The sequence below is a fragment of the Harpia harpyja genome, chromosome 21 (genome assembly GCF_026419915.1).
Source record: "Harpia harpyja isolate bHarHar1 chromosome 21, bHarHar1 primary haplotype, whole genome shotgun sequence".
NCBI classification, from domain to species: domain Eukaryota; kingdom Metazoa; phylum Chordata; class Aves; order Accipitriformes; family Accipitridae; genus Harpia; species Harpia harpyja.
In genome coordinates, this window is record NC_068960.1 from 19,233,432 (window position 1) to 19,251,455 (window position 18,024).

An 18,024-nucleotide genomic window follows, 5' to 3' on the forward strand; every position below is an offset into this window, starting at 1 on the left:
AAGCAGCTGGAGGCCTCCCTGTATTCAGGCTGACTGTTTTCAGGCAGTGTCACAGGGGCAGCAGCGGAGGACAAGCCGGTGAGCAGTTCAAGCACATGCAGGCCATCCAATTGCTTGTGTCTTTTAGCACAGTTTCTTCAGTACTGGATGTTTTCACCAATACTCTCAAACCACACTTCTCTAACTGCCCTCTGTTTAACGTGAGAACACTTTGTGTCTCCAAAATGATACACACAAACCAGGGTTCTGTGTGTGCGTGGTCCCTCTCCTGGGTTTAATATAAAGAAACAATATTGTCCCCACAGTTCCTTCATCAGCTCCACGAAGCTTTGGGCCTTATTCCTCAAGACAGTGTCTTACTAATTTCTCATCTTTTTTTCCTGATGATCTATCAAAAACCAAAACCAAACCCCAAAGTCAAAGTCTTTACCAGAATTTTATTCCTTCTTTCACAGGGGATCCAAACCTTCATGATCGTGCCAAGGGAGGGCGAAGGAAACACCACCGTGATGAGGCTGCATGCTGTGGCTCTGCCCCATCCCATGCACCAGCCTGCCCACACACATGGCACCATGGCCAACCCAGCAGCAGGATGGCAGCTGGGCAAACTGGTTTGAGCCATGAGCACCAGTCCCCTGTAATCAGAAGCAGCAAAGTCCAGTCCACACAGTGCCTGCTCCCACGCTCCCTGCCCAGCATCCTAAACCAGATCAAAGGCACAATAACAAATGCCAGACTAGAGAGTGCAACTAGATAAGCAGGAGAGATGGAGGCATCAGAGTAGTCCCAGACCATGGAGCAATGGATACACTGACAAGGCATTACTGTCTGACACAGCGTGGAACAAAATTGTGGGCTCCTTGCCAGGGGATGCTGTAGAGATACAGAGTAAAAGGGGTCAAGAGCGGAGACTCCAGCCAAAGGAACCCAGGGCAGAGAGAGACGCCTGAAATTGAGCCCAGTGGACGTGAATAACCTCCAGGGTGTAGGAAACAGGACAGAGAGCTGGGAAAGAAGAGGGATGAGAGAGCCTGGAGAAAGCCCCAGGGTGTGCAGGGACTGAGCACCATGGGGATGGAGGCTGGCAGCAATGCGAGCCAGGGCACACGGTGTGGTGCGAGGTGGCTGCCCGCTGCTGTGACTGCAGCCCTGCCGTTAGCTCCATGGCACAGTTGGGTTGGCTGCCCTGGGAGCCTGCGAAGCTGGGCAATAGTCTCAGCCCGGGCACTGACAGAGCACCAGGCATCGGTTCTGCACCAGGAGCACCTCGGAGCTGCTGGTAAGACATCTGCAGAGCCTGAGATTTTATTGCTGGGAGTCAGTAAGAGCAGATGCTCAGCAGTACCACTCCTGGCTTGGCAGGCAGGGAGGGCAAGCCAGGGATTTGGCTTGGTGCTCATCCATCCCAGGAGGTCATCAGTGTGTGAGAAAAGGACAAGCCCAAGGGGTTCATGGGCTTGTGAAAGGGTCCAGGTACAGAGGGCCAGGAACTGCTAACCTTGCAGCAGCAGCATCTCTGGGCAGTTGTGTGCAATGAGGAGGGGTTTGAGCCCTGGTTTCAGAGGGTTGGTTTGGGAGAGGCTGCTTGGAGGGCAAGGTGATGCAGGAGAGCACACAGCTGGGATGGGGCAGGGTGCTGGGCTCCCCAAAACTCCCGCTGCTCTGCAGGGTGCCATCCTTTGCACAAGGCATCTGTGAACGCAGCTGCAGAGAGCAGCACGGCAGGCTGCAGCGGGTCCCGGGTCAGCTGAGGTAGCTCTATCCCAGCCAGTGACGATGACAAATAGCAGGCAGATAGAGGCAGGCGATCTGCCCCTGCGATACCCTTCCATTTTCTAGCAATTGATGCCTTAGCGACTTCCTGAGCCAGGAGCGGTATGCTTGCTGTCCCATGTAATAGCCACCATGGAGTCTGCCCTCGCTGAATTTGTCTAATCTCATTTCAAAGCTGTGTGTATTTTTGGCGTGCACGGCATCCTGTGGCAATGAGGTCCACAATTTAATTACATGTCGCGTAGGATAGTAATGCCTTTGGTCTGCGTGGAACCCAGGGCCAGCTTGTTTCATTCATAACTTCTCCCTGTAACCTCAGCTTCCTGATTCCAGTGGAAATTAGTCAGTGAAATGCTGGGACTCCTGTGACTGGTGTCCTTTTAGCTGGAGGAGTCTCTGGAGGCACGCAGCCAAGGCTGACCTTGGTGGAAAGCACGGGGAGTTTAAGGCAAGCAGGACGGCCATGCCCAGCAGGGATGGAGCGGCTGGGCTGGGTGATGCTCCTCACCAGCCTGCTGCAGCAGGAAGAGGATCTGGGAGACCCATATGGGGCCAAGGAGAGTGACCTCAAGGGATTCATGGGCACGGGGGTTCCTCGGGCAGCTCGTGTCACTGGTTGGAGACATGACGCTTGGGGCAAGGAGTTGGTGGGTGTATGACATCAGAGTGAGGTCATGAAGCAAAGCAGGATCACAAGAAGAGAAGTGGAAGGGCTGCGGCAGTGCTGGAGCCTGCACCAGAGCTGAGCAGAGCTGTAGCAGGGGAAACCTGGAGCACCTCCTGCCATGTTGCCCTGGAGTGGGGCTGCCTTGAAAAGTGCAGCAATGGGGAGCCTCAAGGGTTGATTAACACTGATGTTGACACTCCTCTTTAACATTGCTACCTAGTATATCTGATTTTAACCTCTTGTGAGTAAAGGGGGCATGCCAACATATGAAAAGTACTGCTTGAATAACCAGTGTCCAAATCTTTCCAGCCAAGCTGAAGAGTTACAAAACATGATGGACAAGGTGGTAAGATACTTGGTTTTAGTATATTATCCCACTCAGCATGACCGCAAAGCCTGGCTCCAGTGAGGCTCCAGCACGACCATTCTCCAGCCAGGTCCCAGTCAGTGCTACATACCTCCTGGCACTGGTGCAAGAGTCAGGCTTACGTTGGCTCTTATCTGTGCTATTATTGCGTCTGGCTTTGTGCAGGAGTCAAGAGTGCAAGAACACAGCAGGAGCCTTGGTGGTGACCAGGAGGTGATGGGACAAGGACTGTGGACATCTGAAGGCACTGAGAAGCACAACTGTAAGTTGACTTGGATAATTTGAGTTGATTTGAATAATGAGGAACATCCTTTGACACAGAAGGTCAATAAATCACTCGCTCACTGGACAAAAACTGCTACCCCCCTGCTGCGACCCGGAGCAGCTTCAGGCCTGGACTTCACATCAGGGTAGAGGCAAGGGCAGGATGCTCTCGTGCAGCAAGTGCTGCCTTCCTCAGTCTTCTCCAGCAAGGAGCTCACGTCCTCTCTGTCCACACCACCCTGCCTGCAGATGCCTGCCCAGCCGGTGCAAGCCCCCAGATGCAGCATGTCCCTTCCTCACCTTCGCTCTCCAAATCGCACATTCCTTGCAGGCAGCCACCTGCTGGAGCAGGGCTGTCTGGATGGTGCTAAATTAAATTATTTTGATGAATATTTTATTGCTTTTTTTTGTTAAATGCCAATTCAGAGCAATCAAGACTTGTCCTGAATTTAGATCAAAATAAGCAGTTTCCTCTGGAGGAAAGGAAAAGTCTGGAAAAGTTTCATTCAGGCATCAAAAAATGAAATAATTCCTATGGACATTTCTGCCCAGGTGGTGAAGTGGAGCTGGGTGCCCAGTGCAGATGGCAAGGGAAAGCCCAGTTACAAGAGTGCAGGTGCAGTTATCCCTCCCCAGTGCGCTCCCAGCCTCTTGCAACTGGTGCTTGTGTCCCCTTTCATGCTGCACGTGTCCTGGTTCCTACACCATCCTGCAGCAGCCGGTTCCACGGGCAGGGGCTGCACAGGAGTTGCCTCCGCTGCTCGCTGAAACACAGGGTGCGGAGGAAGCCCTGCCTGCTGAGGAATGTTGGCAGGAACCAGCAGGGTGCTGGGTGCTGGGGCTTCCTCCCCTCCTCTGGCCACCACACAGGCAGGTGCTGCCCTGTCTGCCTGCCAGTATCTGTCCCCAAATGAGGTCCCCGGTTCAGAGGGCTCTGAGGGTGATGATCCAAGGCTTTTGGTTTCTTTACCAGTTTTTAATGAAGAAATCACTGTTTCTCCTGGTGGAGCCCATAGCCCGCAAAGGGCCCAGCCTGGATGGCATGAACAGGAGGGATTTCTCACCTGGGAGGAAAGGCACTGAAGAGCCCATGCTCGCATTGGAGCAGACATTTCACAGCTCTCCCTAGCTCGATGTTATTCCTTCCTTCTGCTTCTTTGCTGCTGCCCTCTGAAACGTCCATCAGGACAAAGGCCACGTCAAAGTGTCAGCTGTACCAAGAGCATTTCTCTCACTCCCTTTGTGGTCCCCTCCGGGGCTGATAAAAGACCCACAAGCTTCTGGATGCAAATCCTAGTTGTGCAGCATCTTTTGCAAGCATTTGCATGGAGTAAGCAAGGAGCGAAACGCCCCAGATCAGAGCAGCGGCAAGTTGCACCCATGAAGGGCTGCACAGGACGGGGGGGTGAGCAGGAGCCAGGCTCAGCTCCACAGCTCGTGCATTTGAACTCCTTTGCCACTAACTTTCCGGCCGGAGGGAATGACTGACAGAGACTGATGGTGTCTCTGCCTGTGTGTAATCTTAGAGCCTGCTGGATTTGGGAAATCTCTTTCATTGCTTTAAAAAAATAAGCAAGCGACTAGACTGAAGGGTCCCGATTAACCGGGAAAATCTGGGCAAAATGCAAACGCCTTCTCAGGTTCTCACCCCTGCGAACTGTACTCTGCATCCCGGGGGAGGGTGGTGAAGCCTGGCTCAGGCTGCAGCGCAGGAGGCACAGCCCGAGCCCCAGGGAGGGCCAAATCTTTGACCACGCCACAGCCATGTGAACAGGTCCTGAATGCAGAGCCAGAGCTCCCCTCCAAGCCACCGAGGTCTGGAGAGGTGTTTGGATGAGGAGCACTTCGTAGGCACTGGGATGTGCTGCTGGTCCTGCAAGCCCTCCCCTGCCTGCTCCTGCCTGCCCTCGATGGGTCCTGCTCTGGGATGCTTGTGCCCTCCGCTCCGCAACAGCTGCCTTCCTCTTGGGCTTCGCACTCCTCAGGGTCTGAAGGGAGAGATGTCAGAGATGACGTTATTACATTTAATTGTTATTCACAGACAGGCTTTTTCAAACAGGAATGTAGGGAGGATTTGGCACCCACCCCCTGGCTTTGCCTGCTCCCTTCCTGCGGGGTTCCTGAGTCACCCAGCCCCATGTTTATCTCCCTATGTCTCCACAGCATCTTAAGGACAAGTAAAGCTGGAACTGAATCAAGAGAAAACAAATGCACTGGCAGAACACAGCTGAAAGAAAGCTGCATGAGTGCAATACAGACTCCCCCAGTGGGTTGACCAAAGCCTACGGAAAGCTAGAAAGCTGTAGTTCCCACAGGTTTTGAACGAGGTAGCAGGGTTTCCAGCCTGCACTCAGGAAAGCTGGGATACTGCTGTGTGTATTGTGTTAGAAGGACCTTTGTCAAGCATATAACCTTGCCTTCTGTGGCTGAAATAAATTGAATTTGCAGACTAGAGTGAGAAATGCCAGGTGGAGCATCTGTAGCAGCAAGTTTCCCAGCTGCTTGGTAATAAGGCTGTGGAAGAAAACAGGAGGCAAGAGGCAGCTGGCTGCGCACACTTGGTTGAGAAGCTGCAGCTCAGAGCTGGTGCGACCTCCAGCACTGAGCCGCAGAGGATGCTCCAAGCTGGCACCGGGGTCCTCCGTTAGACCATGCATGAGGTGTTGCAGGGCAAAAAGAAATCTTTTCCAGGAGAAGAATCACCTGGACACCAGCACCCCTGCTCTGCCCCTCCTGGCTTTGGGATGGGCTCTATCACGGCACAAGGCACCTCAGTACTAATCACTCTCGGGGGCTAAGCTCAGCCCAGCCACTGGGTTGCCTGGGATTTAAAGACAAAAGGAACCTGTCCCTCCCACAGCTGGTGCAGAGCCGACTCTGCTTGCGTTGCGGGGCAGGAGGTACAGATCAGAGGGGGAGGTGGATGGGAGAGCTCCACAGCAAAACTGTCTTCCTCAGGGTAAGGATGAGGCCACATGCTGACACAGGATCCCATTTTCCATCCTGTGTCAGCCCATGCCTCCTGCTGCCTTCCATTAGCTTCTCTTGGACAGGGACCCATGTCACTGCAGTGAGAAATATCCCTCCTGGAGCTACACGAAACAGGAGGAAGCAAACACATGGACCATCTCTCTGACCCTTGCCCTTTGTTGTGCAGGAGAAGTTGCAGGCTTTGGCAGTATTAAACCTTGCACACATGCTCCTAGGATTGCTGTGGCCCCTACGGACCTTAGCTTCGTGGGTGATGGGCCCAGCTTCCCAAAGGCACTGAGGTTCCCTGGTGATTTAAGCTGTCTGACCCTCCTAGCCCTGATCTCTGATGCCCATACCCTGCTAGGTGTGGGCAGTGCTAGCAGGAAGAGATGCATCTTCTTGGGGGACTCTCTGGGATGTAGCTCCTCAAAGCTGTCTCTCAGAAAGACCCAACAAAGGCTGTGCAGGCACATGAGCTTGGAGCAAGGTGCTCCAAGACCCCACAGTGTGCTGGAGAGAGGGGCACGAGCTGTGTCAGCTGGCAAGAGAGTCCCACAGGCACGGGAGCATCACAGCATGGTTATGGGAGCAAGTCTCTGCCTCCTGAGGCCACCCGCCAGGGCAACCCTTGAAGATGAAAAAATCAAAGAAGATAAAAAATCCTTGAAGATTAAAAAACCTTGAAGATGAAAAAAACAAGAAGATGAAAAAAATTTGTCCATGCACATTTGCCTTCAGTGCAACTCCCAAGACGCTGGGCTGCAGATGCATTGTGGCAGGTCACCCAGGTTCCTTGGAACCTCAGCACACAGGTGTCCTGGGGGAGCAGTACATTAGCTGGTGCAGCAGCAGTTCAACCTCTGTGGAGCTGAGTGCAGGTGACAACTGCTCAAGTACTCCCTGTGAGCCCCGTGGGGTCAGCAGCCAGCACTGAGCCCTGTCCTGGCTGCCAGCTGAGCTGGAGTCGCTTGGGTCCCTCCATCACACATTAATTACAGCCACAACTTAGTGTCCCTGGGAACATCATCATTGTGGTGCTCCCTTTGGCCTCAAGCTCACCATGGCGGGATATGTGCTTGTACCCAGGCGAGAGCTGGGAGCACGCTGGCTTGGGGAGGGGGCCCGAGGGCAGGCTGGGACTGCAGGGACACAACCTGCCAGGGCCCTGTGGGAAGGAGAGCTTGAGCCGGCGCTTGGGGTAGGCTAGAAGAGGCAGCAAAAGGGAAATGCTATGTCCTTCAGCAGCGTTTGCTGGGGGATGGATGTTTGCAAGAAGAGATGCGTGGGGAGTGGGCTGGGGATGGGCTGTAGCTGGATCTTTCGTCTGGCTGCAGTTGGAGGAGGTTCCTCGTAGCTGTGTTGGGCAATGGCTGGGTGCACTGTGCAGGGCTGCGGCTTGTCCTGTTCAGCTGCAATGGCAAGAGCTCCCATCGCTGGCTGCCAGGTCTCCCTGCATTTCAGAGTGGCCCAGGACAAAAGGCAGGGCTTGTCAGAGCGGAAAGGAAGGGGTGGCCAATTTGGCAAAGTCTTGTGTCACCAGGTTGGCCTGGGGCTGGTCATTTGGGTTTGGTTTACACTGGCAGCAACGCATTCTCCCTGGAGACTGGTTCGGGAATCCCTGAGCCAGTGCTACTCCCTGGCGTGGCCACCCTTAGTGGTGGGCTGTGTCCCCAAGGCATGCTCTAGCCCTTTTATTCGGGACAACATTTTCAAAAAATAGCTGCCCTGAGCAGTTCTCTCTGCCTTGGACTAGTGTTGACAGCGACTGCCACGTACAACATGACGTGGCAGCATTGCTCTGTGTCAACACATGTGGTGACAGATGTATGCCAAGTGGGTAGAAATCTCAGAGCTCCGTGTTGTTGTTTTTTAATGTTGGCAGCTGTCCAGGGATCATTCCTGGTATCTCTGCCGAGGAGCGTTCCTGCAGGTCCCCTGGGAGAGGAGAGCTCGCCCTGGTGAGTTTTCGAGGACTCCATCCTGACATTCCGGCTTCTGCCAAGGCCCCGGCTGTGCAGTGGGCACTTCAGGCTGGAGGGACGTCAGGAAAATCAAACCCAGGACTTTCCTTCTGCAAATTCCCTTGCTGGAGGGTGAGATCTCCTGCCCACGAGAGCTGGGCCACAGCAACTGATGCATGTGAGTATTTACAGGGTGAATGACAACAAAACTGCTGATGGCTGCAGTGAAACAGCCCTCCTTCTCCCTTCCTGCAATGCCAACACCTGCCCAGAAGGAGCTGTGCCGACACCAGCCTAGTCAATACGGCCCATCACATGGCAAGTGTTACAGTTGCTATGAATGGATTGAGACCAACCAAACCTTTTGCTCAGTTCAGCCTTTTCCACCGCCCTGGGGATCACCTGTCCCAGTTGTCTAAGCTATAGGTTACAGCAAATTGGATGTAATCAATGCCAGGCTGTAAGGGAAGCAGGAGGAAACCCCCCCTTGGACTTCTTCACGTGTAATGGCGATGGGGCAGGTTTTTCTAAAGCATTTAGGACATCTGGCACTCCTGGAAATGCACCAGGATTTGGGCAGACTGTTAACTGTAACTAGCAGAGTAATTGCTGGGCTCTCAGGGACAGCAGGGAAATGGGGGGCTGCAGTGAGTGGTATCAGGAGAGCAAGGTGCTGCCGTCCACAGTGCAAACGTCGAAGGACGAACTCCAGGCAGCTGATGGGGACTGTAAGGTACAACCACACAGAAAACAGGGAGATACAGGACCAGGCATACGGCAGGAAATCAGTCTGGATTATAAATGGGTGAGGCAGCGAGGGACAGGGCACACCACCATGGTGCCAAGAGGAAGAAAGTTACGAGGAGCTTGAAAAGCAGAAAAATACCTCATGATAAAGACAAAAAAGGATGCCAGGAAGCTCAGAAAAGCAAAACCACCCTACTTGGTATAGAGAAAATATATTTCTGAAGCACAAGTAATCTCCTCCCTGGAGCTTCAGGGGTGTTTTTTCTTTCCCATCAGGTCTTTGGCACATCTGAACCTGGTGCGGGGTAAGTGCCGGGGTGGTGCTGAGCTCCCAGGAGCATGGCTATGAGGTTCCATGGGGCGCTGCTAGGTCAGCTTCTCAGAGGACACCTCTGCCAGATGCTCCTCCCCAGCCCCACTGGGGAAGGGCAGCGCTGGGCACCTGAGGGGGTTTTCTGGGGTCTGCACGATTTAAGTCCCTAAAGCAGAAGGCTGGGGCCACCTTTCTTCCCATCCCCTTTCCCTTCCCACCCCATTTTCTCTTCCCATCCCTGATGGGATGGGAAGAGAAACCTGTGAGCTGGTGAATAACTTCATTAATACCAGGACTACTGAACTCCTTACAGAAATTAAACCTAAGTAGGTCTATGATGAAAATAAGATACATTCTGTGTGTTTGTGTGTGTCCCATGTCCCATTCATTTAACCCTTACAGTGACATTTTTGCCCCAGGGGAATCTGGCCAACTAGAGACACCCGAGTCCTGCCCCCGAGCTCCGCTGCACAGAGGTGCGTGCTGAGTCACAGCCAGCCCCGGGCGGCTGCATGGGCTTCGCTGTCTCCCTTGCCTTCACCAGGTTTTGGGGCCAGCCAGCCGCTCTCAGCCTCCGAATTCCTCCTGCTCACAGCAGACTGCAGGGAACCGGCAAGCCCGTGAGCTGCTGCTGGAGGCTGCTTTGTGGACCCCTGCCAACCACTTGCCATGGCATACTTTGGGAACCGCTCCTTTAGACACACTGACGAGAGCAGGGTAATGTATTTCTACTGGAAAATAAACATATCTCTAATGAAAACCTGGTGCACCATCATTTAGTCTTTTTTTTTTTTGGTTCCTTAAGTGAAAATTAGGGCTTTTGTCTTGTCAGACCCAAGCCTTTCCTCATACTTGCCATGCCAGCCCATCAGCATTATTTCTCAAGCATAAAGAGAGCCTGGAAAACTTAAACAAGCAAACAGAAAGCAATAGAAAAACCCAAAAGAGCCAAAGGACATTTGGCTGGGAGTTCTCTCTTCTCCTCTTCTCTTCTCTTCTCTTCTCTTCTCTTCTCTTCTCTTCTCTTCTCTTCTCTTCTCTTCTCTTCTCTTCTCTTCTCTTCTCTTCTCTTCTCTTCTCTTCTCTTCTTTCTCTTCTCTCATTTTTAGGTTTTCAAGCATGGGCTTCCTGCTCTCCTGGATTGGGCCAGAGGCTTTTTCATGGTTTAAGGTGTGGATTTGAAGCTTTTGTGCCTAAAGCTGAAGGAATAGGAATTACTTTGTAAGAAGGATGATTTTGTTCTGTATCTTTACCCCTGGCTTTGACTTAAATTAGTGCTGCCTGAAACAAGCTAAAAGATAAAAAACTTTGTCAGTTGAATAACTGTGTTGCTAAGGCAGTATCACTGATGTTTTGCTGCTACTAGGAATTTACTTGCTTGTGGAGCCTTCCAGTGAAAACAGAGTAGGTACCGCCTAAGTTTCAAATGTGAAATAGAAATGCCCTTTTCCTTTTGTCACAAAAATCTTCCAGGTCTTTTTTAGATGGCAGAAGGATGCCAGATGAGGGAAAGAAGCAAAAATAAGCAGTTTGCAACCATTTCAGCCTTCAGAAGGTGCCTTTAACATCACATCTTTCTTCTTACATGGAATTATTTTGATAACGCTTTTCTGTATGTGATATGTACCCTTTCCAACTTTAAATCCTTTAATTAAGGGCTAGATTGTGAGTTGGGCTGTGTGCCCGCAGAGAACAGTAAGAGGGAAGGTATATGAATGCATAGCACTGCTCAGCCTTAGTCCATGCAAGCAGCCATAAATAGGATTTTTCCCCAGTGCCTCTAGTCCCGAAGAGAAGAGAAGAGAATGGGAAGGGGCTGGAGAAGGAGCCTTTGGCTGTTGTGGTGGACCCCGCAGGCAGAATTAAGCCTTAAATTTCCTGTCTAGGGGCTTGTCTTTTTTCCCCTCACCTTGAAAGGTTCAGAAGAACTCCAAGTGAGATGCTTCACACTGGCGAGCACAAGAGCACGGCAGTTAGCCCACCACGGGCTGCCCACTAGAAAGGCTGGGAGGGTCTTCCAAGCCCCCTGCAGACCTTGGTGCCTTCCCCCTGCTGCCCCTGGGACATGCCAAGCACCATTTTCCAGGGATCTTGCCTCCGAAAGGGGAAACTTTCTCCAGCCCACCCTGGAGAGCCTCTCCTCTCCCACAGGGGACCTGTCGAAGTGACGTGTGTGTGCCCAGAGCAAAGCCATCTTCGCCTGGCACGGGATGATTAAGAAGCATGTTTATAAAGTCCAGGAGACAGCTGAAGGAGTTAAGTTACTTGAGTACTTTGGGATCCTTCAAGATGAAAAATGCTGTATACATGTCGGATTTTATTATTACAATTACAGTCAGATGTTAATCCCCTCACCAGGATTTACTAAGGCAGCAGTGCCAACAGCAGTACATCTCGCTGAGTAATTGCCCCGTTCCTGACTCTTGGGTGTCTCTGCCCTGAGCTGCTTCTCGTTTCTGTGTTTGCTTTAATTCTGACACTGCTGAGACCCGCGTTTTCCCACCCAGCAGTGAGCAAAGGCAGAGTGCACATCTGCCTTAGCATCAAGGCTGAAACTGGTTCAAGCTTCACATGTGTGTTGGGGTCAGGAAATCGATAATGAGAGCGTTTTACTGATAATATTCAGTATCGAGGGATAATGATACCTATATCTCTTTTGCAAATTGTTTTGAGAGCTAATGATAAAAGAGCTGGAGAACAGTATTGTTTCATGACTCTAACTGCAGAGTGTGTGTGATCCAAATGACTGAAGGAAAGCTCAGAGTTCAGCAAACCAAGCTGGGATCATGACAGCAGAAATACACAGCAAGGAAAGAAAGGCTGGATATGTTTAAACGGTGCACTTTCATCCTGCACACTGTAAGTAACTGGGATGCACTGTGACCAGCTCCGGAGCTGGCGCATGTCAGCTTTGTCTCGCTGAAGTCCAGGGGATGCTCTGACTTTATGCAGACTCCAGGCTGGATTTCCAACCTGGATCTCCAACCTCTCCATTTTTGGGGGTTTTGTTTTCTTTTCCTGTCTGAACCCAACATTTGGCATTTCTGGGATGACGAAGAGACAGAAACCTGGGGGAAATGCTCCGTTCATTAGTTTGCTGAGCGAAGCCAGCTCCGCACATGCTCAGCATGCACTGGTGGGGGTCTCCTGGCTGGCCTGCCGTTGCAGCCCTTTGCTTTGCTTGGTGTCTCATAAGCACGTCGTGGTGAGAAATTGGCCCCACAATCTGCCTCATTCCCTCTGCTGCCCTGCCTTGGCCCCAGTGGGTAACTGGTTATCTCATGCCTTTGGGAGGGAGTGACTGGCATGGGCAGGAATGTTCTTACACACTGTCAGCCTGGAGGAACCAGCTGTGTGTCCAATTTCTGGACATGGTTCAAGCGTGAGCTCAGTGCCGAGCAATGTGGAGGTAAAGGAGGTGAGAAGGGTTTGGGTTTTTGCTGTGTTGACACACACCAGGCTCCCACCTTCTCTGCCTCAAAGGTTAGGGGTCCAGCTCTCCGCCAAGAGATTTAGCCCCGCGCTGCTGAGAAGGGGGTGAAGAGCGAGCCGCTGATTTAACCCGGCTTGCTATCACACCGTGTCGCGCTGAGGGATGCAGGGACGCATTCTCTCCAGTGAGAGCGATGCTCCTGGAAGGCTGTAGCCTCCCTTGCAGAGGGTGCAGAGATGCTGATGCTGGAGTGCATCCGGCGTGCTGCCCCGGGGGTCCTGCCCAGGAGGGGCTCCTGGGACACGGTGCCCTGCTCATCTTTTAGCTCTGCGTTAAGCTGGAAGAGGTCCTCGAAGGTGGCGTGGGCTCTTGCGGAGAAGCAGACACGGTGGCACAGCAGAGTGGCTGCGCCAAGCAGAGGCAGAGCGAGGGCCCGGCTACCCAGGAGGTCCGTGCCGGTGCCCGGACCGCCCCGGGCTGGTGCAGACAGAGGATGCCGAGGGCGGGCGGGGGCTCCTTCTGGTTTGGGGGCCATTGCTACGAAGCCAGGGCCGTGCGCGCTGCTGGAGCGATGGCCCCGCCGCCTCCCCGTGAGCGCCCCAGCCCGGGCCAGCGCCCCGCGACCCCCGCTCGCCCCGGGGCCGGCAGGTGGGACGCGCTGCGCGGCTCTGGCTGCTCCCCGGGGAGGGGGCGGGGGGGGGCGGCGGCAGGACCCGGCGGCGGCCGCGCGGGCGCGGCTGTCACTCAGCGCGCGGCGAAAGTGACAGCGGGGGCGGGGCGGCCGCGCGCCGGGCGCGTATTTAACTTGGGCGGCGAGCGGCGGCGCGGCAGTGCGCGGCGGGCGGGCGGCGGGGCGCGGAGGGGAGGGCTGCGCGGTAGCGGGCGAGCGGACTGCACCGAACCGCGCTGAACCGAGGCGAGCCGAGCCCCGCCGGGCTGCGCCGTGCCAAGCCGAGCCGGCAGCGCAGGGCGCGGAGCGGGCGAAGCGCGGAGCAGCGGCTGGATGCGCTGAGCGCGGCGGGGCCGACCGGGCCCCCGGAGCAGCGGCAGCAGCGGCAGCAGCGGCAGCATGGGTCGCCGGGGTTGCTGAACGGCGGCCGAGCCCGCCCCTGCCCGCCCCCGCCGAGGAGCCGCGCGGAGCGGCGGGCGCCGCCAGGGACCGCGCCGGGAGCCGGGGCGCGCCGCCTCGCCTCGCCTCGCCGCGCCGGTGCCGGTGCCGGGGACCCACCCTCCCCACCCACCCGCCGAGGATGCCCCGGGGGGCCGCGGGCCGCCCCAGCCGCTCGCCATGAGGAGGAGCCCGGCCGGGCCGCGGGCGCTGCCGGCGCCGCCCGCCGCCGCCGCCGCCGCCGCCGCCTGAGCCCCGCGCCCCGGCGGTGCCCGCGCAAGGGGCCGCCCGAGCGGGCCGCGGCGCCGTGACCCTCCTCCCCGCCCCCTCGCCCGGCTCGCCCGGCTATAAAGGAGGGTTTTATTCTCGGGCTCCGGTCTCACGCCAAACCCTGTCACACCGTCTAGACAAGCTGTCGTGGGGCTCGGCCCAGCTGTCACCATGGCGATGCAGACGAGTCCGCTGTGAATTTTGGGGGGGAGCGAGCGAGAGCGGCGGCGGAGGAGGAGGAGGAGGAGGAGGCGGAGGAGGAAGGCTCGGCCGCCGCCGTGCCGTGCCCTGCCCTGCCCTGCCCCGCCGCCGCCCGCGGGGGAGGCACGGACCCCCCGGCGCTCTCGGCCGCGGCTGGAGCCGGCCCGGCGGGGAGCCCCGGGGAGCCAGCGGCCGCGGGCGCGGAGCGAGCCTCAGATGCGTCTGTCACACAACCCCGGCCGAGCTATTTAAAGTAACGGGCCTCGCCGGACTTTTGTCTCTGCCTATTTATGAGTCCCCGGGAGCTGGCAGGCGCCGCCGGGCAGCGCTAGGAGCCGAGCCCGCAGCGCCAGCCCCGCGGGGAAGCCAGCGCCGAGCCGGGGCCGGCGGGGGCCCGCCCGGAGCATGACGGCGATCCGGGCGCTCCTGCTCTGCTCCTGCCTGGGGCTGCTGCGACCGGGGGGCGGGCAGCCCTTCCTGCGGCTGCGACCCTCGCCCAGCGACAACCTGCCCGTCAAAGACATCGTGGAGCACCCGGATCCCGAGTACGACCCCAAGGAGCAGGACCTGGACGAGAGGACTCTGAGGAAGAAGCTGGGCAGCCATTTCGACCCCGGTTTCATGGCCGTGGCCGTGCCGGGGCCGGCCAACGCCTCGGGCGCCGAGGCGGCGGCGGGGCGGGGGCGGGCGGCGCTGCCGGCCGAGCTGCGGCGGCTGGAGCTGGGTCCGCCCCAGGGACCGCGCCTCAAGGTGGGCAAGAAGGCGCGGCGGAAGGTGCTGCAGTGGCTCTGGGCGTACACCTACTGCCCCGTCCTCTACACCTGGAAGGACCTGGGCGTCCGCTTCTGGCCCCGCTACATCAAGGAGGGCAACTGCTTCGCCGAGAAGTCCTGCTCGCTGCCCGAGGGCATGTTCTGCAAGCCCGTCAAGTCGGTCACCAAGACCTTCCTGCGCTGGCACTGCCAGGGCTGGTCCAGCCAGAAGTACTGCACCTGGATCCCCGTGCAGTACCCGCTCATCTCCGAGTGCAAGTGCTCCTGCTAGCCTCCCTCGGCCCCTTGCACTGCCGCCTTCTGTCGTTTGGATGATTTTTTTTTTTTTTTTTTTTGGGGGGGGGGGTGGAAGTGGGTTGGTGGGTTTGGTTTTCTTTTTTTCCACACCCCCCCAGCGCGGGGTGGGGGTGGGGAGGAACCGGGTTTTTGGTTTGGGTTTTTTTTTTTTTTGGACTTATTTTAATGTTATTTTATTTGAAAGGGGAAAAGCGAACCCAGGAACTGCAGGGCAGGCCAAAGGCACAGTAAAGCACTACAATCAGATGTCTATTTTTATACGTATATAGCCTTCTAACAAAAGGAAAATAAAAAACTAAAAAAGAGAAAAAGAAAAAAAATAACCAGCCGTGTAAATAGAGAGATTTTAAAGGAAAGGGGGGAAATTGCAGCTGTTTTTTTATTATTATTATAATTATTATTGTTATTATTATTATTTTAAAGACATAGGACCACATTTTAAACCTGTCCCCACAGAACCTGAGCACTTCCCTGCTGAAGGGAAGGGCAGAAATTTCCTGTAAAGATGATTTTATCAAAAGGAGAAGGGGGGGGGGGTAAAAAAAAGAAAAGAAAGAACGGCAGCATCCCCGAAGACGGTTGTTTCTCTGTGCTGTATTTTTTTTTGTCTTCTTCAGACCTTGTCACTGATGTTTGAACTAATTTGCCAAGCTCTCTAGGGTTTTTTTTTTAAGTGTATAACAATTAATTAAGGAGGAAATTTTAAAGAAAAGTACAAATCTATGAAAGAGTGGGATCGTTTTGTTGTGTGGGAATACATATAGTCATGTAGAGATGTTAAAGGAAATTTTCTGTGTACAGTTTATTTATTTTTAACGTTTGTGTATAGGAAAAAAAGCTAGAGATTATGCCAGAAACTATTGGAAATGTTTACTTGAATATTCCTTTAAAAACATATCAATGTAAATATGAGCTATCACTGATCAAAACATTTTTAGCAATAAACTCTATCTTTGAAGAAAAACCCCATGCTGCACCCCAGCTCCCTGGGAGACCAGCGGAGACTCGAATTCTTGCTCGGAGCAGGTGATGAGTAAAGGGCTTTGGCTGGGCCACGCTGGTGTAAATCGCGAGACGCCCCGAAGGTTGGTAGAGATCCACCGATTTATGCCTCTCCGGGATCCCGCTCTTGGTTTTCTTTGTGTATATAACCTGTTGGGGAGAAAAAAAAAGACGGGAGAGAAATGGCTCATAACGCATAAAAGAGCTGTGATGTCCCGGACAGGAGGTGTCATCTGAAGTCCTTGGGAGATTCCTGCTTCGTGTCGCCCGTCCCGGGCTCCCGCATGCTCTGTGGCTCTTGGATTTGGCTCTCCCACTGGCAGAGGAAGCGGTCGAGGTTACCGCCCCGGCCATCAAAGCGCCTGACACAGCTTGGCAGCCCCGTGTGTGTCAGAACAAATGTTTTTTCTCAGCTGCCGCCACTAGCACAGGAGGGAAGGATGGAGACGAGCCCTATGCCCAGCCCTGCTGCCGCGACGAAGCCCCGGGGGCTGGCATCTCTCCCCTGCGGTGTAGCCGGGTGCGTGTTGGGGTCAGGAGGAAGCGCTGATCCTGCAATGGTGCTGTGTGCCCTCAGCTTACCATCCTCATGTGCCGGACCGGTGGGACCCCCCACTCTCCCGCTGGAGCTCATGGAGCCAGGGCAAGGGAGAGACGGGACGGTTCCGCAACGGGCAGGCTGCCAGCAGCCGGGCCGGCTGGGGAGGAGCCCAGCACTGGTGAGCGGGGGCACTGGCAGTGCAAGCCCACTCCCGAAGGAGATCTGTCTGTTTGTCTGTCTGTCTGTCATAGAGCTTGGAGCAGGGCCCTGACGGGCTGCCAGGCCGTCCCCCTGCATGCTCCGCGTGGGCTGCTGATGCTGGAGGGGAAGGTCTGGCCGTTCCCTCCGGTGTCTGAAATGCGCCCGGCATCCCCAAGGAACAAACTGCTGCTGAAGGCTCTTGCCAGCGAGGAGCTGTGCTCCGCCAAGCTGTCTGTGGAGCGGCGGGGAGACCCCATCCCCCTCCAGCTCGGCAGGCAGCGGAGGAGAGCGGCATGACACCAAGCCCATGGGAAGGCACCAGGACCCTCTGAGGGATCTGGCTCGCATCCCTCCATCTTCCTCCAAGGGGACCGCGGTCCGGCGAGTCCCCGGGAGCAGGCCTGCAGAGCCCAGAGGTCATACACAGACTGAGGCCGAAACAGGGAGAGAGCTTTTCTAATGGGCACAGTGGGGATGAGGCGAGAGGGACAGTGACATCCAGCAGCCAATGTCCCTGCAGAGCCCTGTGGTCATCTGTGCAGCCCCGCACAAGGAGGCAGGTTGGCCTTTCCACACGTTCATCAGTGAGGGACCAGGGAAGGGGGGGACGTGGAAGGCAGGGTGGAAAAGAGACCTCGGCGAAGGCAATGTGCAAAACATCAGGGGCATTTGGGAGAGGAAGGGGAAAGCTCATTTTGCAAGAGGAACAACATCTGTGGTGTGGGGGCCGAACATCTGTAGGAGGGAGCATGGGGGGAGGGCATTCTGGGAAAATATTTCTGACATAATCCCAACAGTATCTGGTGTGTTGGGATTTGGTTACAAATGGCCCTCTAACGTCTTTGTGCGTTTTGTTCTGCTGGTTCCAGGGGCACACAGAGACCCCTGCTTTGTGCTAACCTGGGAAATAAACCATTCGCTGGGCTCAATGGCTGAGTTCAGTTGCGCGGGGAAGGGGGGGGTGGGAATGGGGAAGGCGAGATTTGTGTGAACTCCAGCAAAAACCAGCCTAAAAGCCTCCATGCCATGTGCTGGAGGGAGGAGGGGCACTGCCTCCGTCTCTGGGGAGAACTCAGGGGTCCCGCTTGAGATGACGGCTTGTCTGGAGGCAAAAGTATGAGAGCTGAGAGCTG

The 18,024-nt window shown here is 55.3% G+C and overlaps 1 protein-coding gene across 1 annotated transcript; it reads left to right on the top strand.

The window, feature by feature from the left end:
- Positions 1-13,853: 13,853 nt before the first annotated feature.
- LOC128134991 (noggin-2-like) lies at positions 13,854-16,114 on the top strand. The gene has a single exon (XM_052773399.1). It carries the CDS (start codon positions 14,483-14,485, stop codon positions 15,119-15,121), a length of 639 nt encoding a protein of 212 aa, XP_052629359.1. The 5' UTR covers positions 13,854-14,482; the 3' UTR covers positions 15,122-16,114.
- The last annotated feature ends 1,910 nt before the right edge of the window (positions 16,115-18,024 follow it).